The following is an 11,120-nucleotide window of genomic DNA, read 5'->3' as shown; positions in this document are numbered from 1 at the left end:
CCTCCCTCCTCTTTGTTTATGCTACAATTCTGTTATACATGTATTTTCATAACATTCTCAACAAATTTCTGTTCCTTTGTTTCAAATGGCAAATAAAAAACAGAAGATCTACACGTATTTGTCTTCCATTGTAAGAAATAACGTTTGAAAACTGTAAGCTAGTAGATTGTCATCCATGTGCATTTTTCAAATATAATACATCGCTAAAAAGAATACAATCAAAGAAATGGCACAATCATAAATTTTATGTTTATTTGTCCTCTTCACAGACAAGTCAATTCTTAAATTGAAGTAACAGGCCACTTTGCAGATAATCCGCACAACATCAAGTAATTTTTGATTATCGTATTATAATATGTAAAATGCTTTAATTGTCTTTTTCACCTCTCTGCAGTCGTTGAATTCCAACACGCGCCATTTTAAACAAAAAAATATATTGATTGACTGAAGGATTGCTTTGTGCAACACAATGGTTTTGCAAAATGACCCATCTCCGGCCTTGACTAGCTCCATGATAACCCTTTCAATATCGCTATTGACTAAAATTTTGCAATGGAAAGTGTTCCATAATCTTGGAGCTTAGGTATATCTCTCCGATGATAATATATTATGGCCCTGGTATAAAAATAAAGCTTTAAAATGCATGATTGGCAAAGGACACAGAGTCCTTCCTATTCATCCCAGAGTTCAACGAATACACATTAATGATGATTGTAATATACAGTCATCTTCCCTACAGAATGTAGCAACCTTTAGAAAGGTACATGTTGACGACCTGAACATGAAAGCTTTACGTCACAATACCATCATTGTCATGAGAGCAGATACAACTTCCCCCTCTGACACCCTACCCTCACCCCTATTTGAACACCAAGTATACAACACAATATAAACCCCCTTTAGTTAGAGTTTTTAAAACATTTTAAATTGTCCTGGGCCCTTACCCCATGATAACATTTAGGAGCTGTTCCTGTACAAAATAAAAGCAATATAATTTTTTTAAAGTTTCTGTATTATCAACTTTCTTATAATTTCATACTTTGCAAAGACATAGTACAGTATTCATCACAATTACAAGGCACAATTTCAGTTTTAAATCTCTCAAAAAATGTCTGTACATTTTCACTAGGCATTTTATCTACATAAATCAATTTACAAATTAAACAATTAACCATCATTTTTAAATGTTCCTGTACATCAAACAAGCAAAAACAACAACAAATTACACCTGTTGTAAAATTCTGACTCGCCATTTTTCACATGCAGACTGGATACATCAAATTATATACCAGTAAGCCTTCTATGCCAGGCCTATGAATGTACATGTAGATGTTTTGGTATAAGATTCACATAAAAGTACCTATCATTTTCAGAATGAAATAAAAATATGTAAAATATAAAGATTGTTTCAATGTTAATATAAAATTGAACAAAAGAACTAAAGAAGGTCCAAACTTGACATTGACAAATTCATCTACCCTGTATAATAATTGTCTGTTAACCTACTGGTACAGAAAATGTTTATAGTTACTTTAAAGCAGGGCTTCTCAAAGTGAAGAAAAAAAAGGATATCATTACTACACCCCTTTACGGGTAAAACCGCCATTTTAATTTGCGAGTAAACATTGCGTCACCAGTGTGTATTGTTGGGTCACTGCCTGCACTGCACGCTCACATCATATCGACATATGCTGCCTAAAATAAAAGTTACTAAACATTGGCGCCATTTTCAAATGGGAGTAAATAATTACTCAAAATTTAAAATGGCCCCTATGCGGCGCATGCACACTCTTGTAACCATGGGGGTGTATTCCCAAGTACATGTAGTAGGATGTGGGTTTAGTGAGTGCCCCATTCTATGCGCGCTCATAAGCATGCATTAAGTAGTCTACAGCTCAAGACAATTTTACCTTTCACTGAGTGTTTTTAAACAGCAATATCTCTTTGTAGAAGAAATATTTGAAGCTCATATTTTGACCACACCATAGCAACATGGAGCCCTAGCTCATACATCAAGAGCAAAGCATGTTTGGGTGATTGGTACACTTTAAGAGGTCAAAATAAAGAATACTTTTGACGAAATAACATTACACCAAACACATCATGGATGTACGGTAGTGAGTGGAGGAGCAGTGGTTGAGTGGATAAGTAACTCAAATGTAGACCTACTTGTAAAAGCGCAGGTTCAAATCCCTGCCTTGGCACTCTCCTTTGGCAACACATTCATCTACATCTCCATCCAAATGGGAATAGTTTAGGAAAAAATTCCTTGATTGACATGGCAGCTCAGCTAATGCCGCCGGCAAACGGTACTAATTATAACGCAGCATAGTGGAATAATAGTTATGCTACATAAATGCATCTATTATTAACCATCATCAACTCATCTTAAAAAACATGAAGCATTCAAAGTATCATGTAATCCGCTACATCAATGAAATTGATGATTCCCGAGTACAATTCAAAATCATTTAAAGCAGGTTTCTTTTAGATCTTTGATATATACCACTCTGTTCAACAACATTTCTCTATTGAAGTAACTAAGTGATCATAACATGAATTTAGTCCAAAAAAAAAACTACTAGATTAATATGATGACACGATTTTAGTTCATGCATTTAGTCTTTAAAAAATTACATTAATTTATAATGGATGAATCAAGTCATAATTATCAGCATGATTGGATAAAAAACAAAGTACTCATAATTTAAGTTAATTACTCTTAACTTAAAAAGCCACTGTGGCTCAGTCGCAGAGCAGTGGTCTCGTAGTCGGACAGTCCCAGGTTTGAAAACAAGTCAATGTGCTAGTGCCCTTTGGTAAGGCATTAATCCTCATTACAAAGTCCCACTGATACCCTTTTCACATCTATTTTTCTTAACCCCGGACTATCCTTAACCCCATACTATCCTTAACCCCATACTATTTTTTTTGCTGTTCACATCTATTTTCTTAACCCCGGACTATGTGCTTAGCCGGGGTTAAGAAATTTCACGCGATTCACACTACGTTCGCCTTAGCCCCGGACTATTCGATAGCTCATGAATATTAATGCTTTTGCTACCGCGCATGCGCCTTTCGACTAAATGAAGGGGAAAAACCCGCGCGCTAAATTCAATATAAATATAAATTCAATTCCGATCATTCCGGTGTAAATACAATTAAAATCAGGAGACAATCAATGCAACAATTGAACTATAATCAATATCGGTCAACGAACTCTTTGCTTGTGGTAAAAAGACCAACAATATACAGTACGGTACGTAATAATTTTAGCTCGCTCGTGTTGTGTTATCCAGCCTTGCGCAAAGCGTTTTCCCTTTATTATTTTACCGATACAAATCAATTACCCATTTTTCATCCAATTCACTTGATAAATTTACCTACGTAAATATGACTGATAATGATAAATGCAATAAAAAATTATGAGCTACATGTTCTTTCACTATTTTTTTAAATCAATTTTATAATAAAGATTTTTTCATAATGACCTCTGCCTCGTAAAAGACTAAACGTCAATACAGAGAGCATGCATGCGTAACGTGAACTGCATGCATATAGCGCGCGATAAATGCAAATTCACGACCACACGACCACGCTGTCTGTGATTGGCTGTTGCTTAGCCCCGCTTCTCCTTAGCCCGGTTCGGATTCACACTACGCAGCTTAGCACCACAATTGCCCGGCTAACCCCGCAATTGCCCGGCTAACCCTGCTATTTTGCAGGGCCAGATAGTCCCGTACTATTTGTGGGGTTAGCCCACTTTGGCAAAACGTAATGTGAACAGAAAGCCGGCTAAAATTACCCCGGGTAATTGGTGGGGCTAAGGAAGGAATTGGTGGGGCTAAGAGCCCCCTTAGCCCCACCTATTTCCCGGGGTTAAGCAATATTTGGTAGATGTGAAAAGGGTATGAGAGGACTTTAAGCCATCAGTCCCCTGGTTGCTTGCTTACAATCACACACATGCTTTCTTGGCAGTCAGGTAATACAAACAAACAATTAATTATCATCATGTTTACTAGATACAGGTACCCAAATGATTGCATGCTCTAGAATTAAACTTCATTGGTAAACAGTAATGCAACAGTAACACTATCACATAAAGAATAGCTGTATATGAAAGAGACATGCAATTTTGCACAAATCAACAGGCACCAATTGACAGAAGGATTGCTTTGTGCAACACAATGACTTAGTAAAATGATCATTTTCCAGTCTTGATTAGCTCCATGACAACCCTTTTAACACTGGTACAGATTATTCTTGCACTGGAAACAGTCAAATAATATTGAAGCCTGTGGTATATCTATCCCATGAAAAACACAATATGGCACACACAGATGATTTGTTCAATTGTTAAACATAATTTCTGTTTTATATGGCACTTACAGCTAGACTTTAGGTGACAATGTGACTAGTACATGCACTACACTATCATTCTGCCCTAAAGAAGCGCTACAAATGAATAACTGTAGACTATGATATATATATCTATAAAGCGCTTTGAGAGGGCCTGCGGTCCTGAAAAGCGCTATATTTATTATTTAAAAAACAGAACTTTTATTATTATGAATTTGAGTCTAAATCGATAGTTGTCTTTGGTCTCTGGTTTGGTCCGTCTTCTGATCTCATCATGACATCACTGTTTCAAGGCACTGGGAAGATACTTCTCAACACCGAATGCCTGCAAACAAATAGACAGAAACACAGAGAGATAGATTGATAGACGATAACTGCATACACATGTGCTACAGAGAAATGCGTTTCAGGCTTTATTTCTGTCAGAGATATATACCGGTAGCTAGGTATACAAATGGCTCCAATAGGGAAATGGTGTTCACCTTTAAAAATATTTTTATTCCAAAGTAAAATTTATAATTAAGTAAAATTGTTATGTTTTATGGGCTCACCAGTGTTTTCATGCATTTCAGAACAAGTATTTAGCTGAAAATGTTTGTTTGGTGTAGTAGACCTACTATAGAGTACCGAAGCTGTGACATCATAAAAATCTATTTTTAGATTTTTGATGACCCCACACTTCACCACTCTATAAGCAATACAGTATAGGTTAAGACCCACAGAAGACCACATGGCCCTGACGTTGCTCCAAATGGGCCCAAAGGACCAGCAACTCTAGACATTCAAGAGGACTGTTTTAAACAGTCACTGTAAATCTCTATTTCAGTATCAAAATACAATGATACATTGTGGGTCTGAGCTTTGATGGCCAAACATGTCTCACAGACCCACAATCTGATTTTAAGGGCACAAGTGTAACATAAGTGATTTAAGAGCATCAACCTATAGTTATATGATATATTTTCTTCTACATATATTCATTAAAAATGTGTTATACTAAAGGTACTTGTTAATTCAACCCATATTACATCATATTTGGACGCCTGAGGGGGCCCTGAAGCTATTTGATGGGTTGTATGTCAGGACAGAGGTTAGGGTTAGATTAGATTTAAGTTAGACATTAACTGATTTAGTTGATCTAGGAGCTTGAGTGGGAAGCAATCATCATAAGAATAGATGATGTAAAACCAGAGAGAGAGAGAGGGTAAGGGGGTCATGTACATAGAGGGAAATATACAAATGTACTTGAAAGTCTTGTAAGATTTCTAAAGAATGAGGGAGAAAGAAAGAAGAGAGACAAAAATAAAACAAAAAAAGACAGAAATTGAAAGAGAGAGGGACAACACACGCCAAAAACAAGGATGGCAAAAAAGTAAATGATACATGTACATGATACAGGAGAAACATGTACATGTACTTCATATATCTTGAAGACTTCAGCCAATAAGATACCAAGAGTAAATTTGAAGAAGGTATTAAAGGGATTGAGTATCTTTGCCTCAGATTCTACGCAATATCCTGGCTTTAGGTCATGCATTATCAAGATATTTATGATAGGAATTTGAAATTTCAAAAACCTATTTCCCAACGTGTTTATAACACTACAGTCAGGTAGGGAAAATAAGTATGGTAAAACCGGTCACTCAAAGATTTTTACTTTTTTAAGGCACTTCATGATCATTTAGAAGTGATTTTTTTTTTTTTTTTTTTTTAGGGGGGGGGGGGGGGGGGGGGGGGCTTCAATATTACACCATATCACAGACACCGATAACACGTAGGGCCAGAGAGAGAGGGAGGGAGAGGGGGAGAGAGGGAGAGAGAGACAGATAGATAGTAGGGGAAATAGATGGGGAAAGAAAGAGAGAGATAGAGAGAGAGAGATAGGGAGAGAAAATGAAGGGAGGAGATGAAGAGAATAGAAGAAAGGGTCAAAGAACATACAGACTGGAAGAAAGGGCCAGGGATGATTACACCTACCCTGAAGACCACTGCCAATCTTCTTCTTTCCTATGATGTAGTAGAATAGGAAAAAAAGGAACTACCGGGTATTACAAACATTAAGCAAAGTCAACCTCGCGCAAGCAACCTCGCATGTGTTGAATAGTCGCATGACTGTACCCTTTGGGAGAATTTTCAGTCCAAATATGAATTTTCATTTCAACAAATCCTAGGATCTCCAAGGTCGTGTTCAAGGTCATATCAGTTAAAACAATAGAATACATGAGATATTTGTAAATTCCTTTCCCCCTCAGCCTAATGACCTTTTTTTCTTAGAACAGCTTGTTTATGAGTTTCATAATAACGCAAGAGAGGAGGGAGAGAGAGAGAGAAGGTGGGAGGGAGGGAGGGAGAAGGAGGGAGGGAGGAACGGAGAGAGAAGGAGGGAGGGAGAGGGAGAGAGGAGGGAGGGAGAGAGAGAGAAGGAGGGAAAGAGAGAGAAAAAAAAGGGGTGGACGTCGAAGAAAAGAGAAGAGAAAAGAGTGCGCACACACACCCTGTAATACAGGACATACAGAGGCTGAATGATAGAGAGAGAGAGAGAGAAAGCAGAATTTTTTTTTACCTACCTTGAATACTAAATCCAATAGTAAACCAATGCAAGAGAGTTTGAGGACAGTAATTAGAAGACATATAAAATGGGAGAGAGAGAGAGAGAGAGAGAGAGCAAGAGAGAGAGAGAGAGAGAGAGAGAGAGAGAGAGAGAGACAACATACATTGGCCAAGAGAGGAAATGAAGGAGAGGATAAAAGAGTCTTACATACCTTGCAGACAACAGCAAGAAGAAATCCGATGAGAGTAAGCTTGAGGAAGGTATAAAAGAATCCTTTTCTCTTTGGACTCTTCTTCAAGAAGAACTGGGTTATCTGGGTCTTGCGAGGAGTGTAGGGAGGGTACCGCATGCTGTCATGGAGACCGGAGACAAGGCGGAGAGAGAGGAAAGAGGATGAAACAACTCGTTATCAAATTACACCTTGAAAGGAATTGGGTAGCTTAGCTAACATGTGATGTAACAAAAAGACGCATCTAGGGAGATCTTTCTGATGATATAACTCTATTATTCATGGCATAAAGGCATCTTGGTGAGGCTTTATGTTAGCTAAACAGCAAAGCTTTTTCTATAAGCCAGACATAGCCTTTTTAGAGCAATGAGCCTTGAGGGCTTTAACTCTGTGTTATAGTGTACATTATGAAATATGAAGCCCTGTGGCTTCACATATACATTTCAAGTGTGGTCATCAATACTGTTTGATTTTTCAGGTGTGTTAATGAACACTGTTTGATTTTCACAGTGTGAAGTAATCACTGAATGAACATAGCAGTCTGTTCACATTTAATACTTACCCTTGTGCCTTTTCGGTGAGCCACATGTGTTTGTCAATGAGCACAGGTTTCTTGTGAGAGAAGACTTCGAATGAGAACTTGCCGTGGTATGACCCTTGACCTGATCCGCCTACTCCACCAAACGGCATTGAGTCAACTGAGACAAAGACAAAGAAGCACAGATGTTGTTGTAAATTCTATAGTGCATATATTTGTTTGTTTCTTATTGTTCGTTTGTTTATTTTACCAGACTACAAAGAAGTATGTGTATGATTGTAAGTACCAACGGATTCAAGTCATATTTGAGGGACTTGGTAATGAGGATTAATGCCTCATCAAAGGGCATATCCTCCTGGATACGAGACCAATGCTCTTCCACGCCTTGTTGATAAATCATATTTTCATTCCATTGCAGTATTACCATGTCATTAGGCACCAGACCTAGTTATAATCTCTATTTCCTTGAGTAGACTAAAAGGTATTACAAATTTTTGGTAAGGGGTCATGAATTTGGTTCAAATGAACATATTAGAAAGCTATCTGATTTTAAAATATTCAATGATCGTTGTCGTGGTTGAAATTGAGTCTAAGGTAATGAAATTGTAAATAATTTATGTTGATACTATAAAATGTTTAATTTGAAATGAAAAGGATCAATAAAAGAGAGAAAATAATTAATTCTATACATGACTCACTTGCAGCATGTATAATGACATCATTTCCAAGGAAAGCTCCACTTGATGTCTCATCAGCAAACCTTTGTACGGTCTTCAGGTTGTTAGAGAAGGCATACAAGGCCAATGGTTTATCCCTGTCAACATAAACAATAAAGATTCTTACTGTCAACCCATACACTATTACATTAGCAAACCTTTGTACAGTCTTAAGATTGTTAGAGAACGGATACAAGGCCAATGGTTTATCCCTGTCAAGATAAACAATAAAGATTCTTACTATCAACCAATACACTATTACATTAGCAAACCTTTGTACAGTCTTATGATTGTTAGAGAACGGATACAAGGCCAATGGTTTATCCCTGTCAAGATAAACAATAAAGATTCTTACTATCAACCAATACACTATTACATTAGCAAACCTTTGTACAGTCTTATGATTGTTAGAGAACGGATACAAGGCCAATGGTTTATCCCTGTCAAGATAAACAATAAAGATTCTTACTGTCAACCTATACACTTTTGAATTCTCTCAAACTATATGTTTTAATACACCGATTTACTAACATATTCAAATTTGTGGATGTTTCTTTCGTTGGGAACTCGTGCTGAGTTATTCCATAAACCTGTTATAAATGAATGAACTACAATACTTGTAATCCAGTCTAAACACATTCCTTGTTGCTATGTCTGACAAACCTTGGGCAAGCTATCAGGTTGTTAAGAACAACCTTTGTTTAAATAGTATGTATACAATTTGAATACGTTAGTACCGTATTCGCCGGCGTAAAGGAACCTGCCCCAGAACTTGCTAACCGTTGCCAATTTGGCACTACATTATTTGCACATGAAATTAGGAGCGTCTAGTTAAGTTTATTCCTGGATATTCTTTATTCAGAATGTTACAAAGAGTAAAAAAATATAAAAAATCGCAAGTCAAAACCATGAAAAAAATTTGTACATATGGGACAACAATGAAAGGCGATGGAAATTTCTAGAATAACTGTCCAGAATAACACATGTCTTACAGACAATTATGTGTTATATTTTTAAATGAAGGGCAAAGTTTTGTCAATCTCATAAATTAAATTCATAACTTACCAACCAAACTCTACTGGTAGATCTAGATTTAAGTTTTTGCCATAGCTAAAGCAACCTCAATCCTCTCAGCTCGCGCGAGCCAAGCTATAGCGCAATACACAAGAGAAAGCTGCAAGAGAAGTTGGGATGGCCGAGCGGTCTAAGGCAGTGGTTCGGGTCGCAATCTACATTTGTACGCGTGGGTTCATATCCCGCCTCCAAAAGTTTTTTTTTTTTTTTTTTTTTTTTAAATGTAAAAATCGGAGGTGCGGCCTTACAGTATCGCCGGCAAATACGGTAAACCAGTTACACCCTTATTGAGGACTGTGTATCAAAGTAGCAAATAATTATAAATCACAAACCTGGCCAATAATGTATAACTAGAAACCAGAAAGCTTAATACAGATGACATCAGACAACTGTATGTAATAGGTGAATTGCGTAACAGACAACAACAAATTAACACAAATAAAAGCACCTCTCAGGACCCGGGATATACGAATGCTCGCCACGAAATTTAGCGATGTCTTGGTTAGGTCACTTCAGGGACCAATCCTGCGTAATTAAAATAATTTCCGTGCAGTTACACAGTGGTTAGGTTTGACCTGTGACTGTGCTACCCTTTCACAGCAACAAATTAGGAATCTATCACAGAAAAATTAGGAATACAGTCTTTTTTTTATACTTTTCCAGAGCATACTTCAGAAAAAGAGAGGAATCTAGGGTTCAAAACAATAGCTTGAGCACCAAAATAGGAATCATTCCTACGAAATAGGAATGGTTGGCGGCTATGGTGTATGTGTGTCACAACTATCCCTCTCAATGGACTATGGGTGTGCAATTCTTGCCTACATTGTACCTGTCATTTATGAAGTCAATGGCTTGGTCAACTGTGTCTAAATTGAAGATAGGTAGGATTGGACCGAAGATCTGAAAGAAAAAAGAAATGTGCATTACAATTTTTTGCAAATACAAAGGGAATGTACTATGAGAATGAAAAACACACATCTTCAAAAGTAAAAGCTTGCAAATAAAGAAGCTAATTACTTTTAAAATTCCTTCTCCTCCTTCTCTTCCTCTCTCCCCCTTTCTATCTCCCTTTCTTCTCCCCCACCCCTCCTCTCTCTCTCTCCCCCCTCTCTCTAGCTTACTTCCTCTGTCCTGCACTGGGCAGTTTCGCCAGGATTCAAGATGACAGCAGGAGTACAAAATAAATCACTCATCTATCTTTCTCTTTGCCTTCCCATTCCACCCCTAGCCCCCTCCTCATCTCTCTCTCTCTCTCTCTCTCTCTCTCTCTCTCCCTCCCTTTCCAGGGCTTACCTCTTCCCATTCCACCCTAACCCCCTCCCCATCTCTCTCTCCCTCTCTCTCCCCTCCCTCTCCAACGCTTACCTCTTCCCATTCCACCCCTAGCCCCCTCCCCATCTCTCTCTCTCCCCTCTCACTCTCCAGTGATTACCTCTTCCCATTCCACCCCTACCCCCTCCCCATCTCTCTCTCTCCCCCTCCCTCTCCAATGCTTACCTCTTCCCATTCCACCCCTAGCCCCCTCCCCATCTCTCTCTCTCTCCCTCCCTCTCCAATGCTTACCTCTTCCCATTCCACCCCTAGCCCCCTCCCCATCTCTCTCTCTCCCCCTCCCTCTCCAATGCTTACCTCTTCCCATTCCACCCCTAGCCC

At 38.2% G+C, this 11,120-nt stretch overlaps 1 protein-coding gene across 4 annotated transcripts in view; it reads right to left on the bottom strand.

The window, feature by feature from the left end:
* Positions 1-3,917: 3,917 nt before the first annotated feature.
* The window catches only part of LOC105445170 (aldehyde dehydrogenase family 3 member A2), a 33,112-nt gene continuing 25,909 nt past the window's right edge, over positions 3,918-11,120 (bottom strand). For 3 of the 4 annotated variants that reach the window (XM_030992974.1, XM_030992975.1, XM_030992977.1), the window contains 6 exons: positions 10,297-10,367; positions 8,376-8,491; positions 7,702-7,837; positions 7,122-7,260; positions 6,337-6,366; positions 3,918-4,684 (listed from right to left, as the gene is read on the bottom strand). In XM_030992974.1, coding sequence (XP_030848834.1) covers positions 4,640-4,684; positions 6,337-6,366; positions 7,122-7,260; positions 7,702-7,837; positions 8,376-8,491; positions 10,297-10,367 — 537 coding nt within the window. In that variant the 3' untranslated portion in view covers positions 3,918-4,639. The remainder of the gene's footprint in view (positions 4,685-6,336; positions 6,367-7,121; positions 7,261-7,701; positions 7,838-8,375; positions 8,492-10,296; positions 10,368-11,120) is intronic. The other variant, XM_030992976.1, reaches the window with a different exon arrangement.

This window comes from Strongylocentrotus purpuratus, unplaced genomic scaffold, assembly GCF_000002235.5.
Source record: "Strongylocentrotus purpuratus isolate Spur 01 unplaced genomic scaffold, Spur_5.0 spur5_scaffold_20, whole genome shotgun sequence".
Classification (NCBI taxonomy): Eukaryota; Metazoa; Echinodermata; class Echinoidea; order Camarodonta; family Strongylocentrotidae; genus Strongylocentrotus; species Strongylocentrotus purpuratus.
The sequence above is the reverse complement of the archived record's forward strand: the minus strand, read 5'-3'. Positions and strand labels throughout refer to the sequence as shown.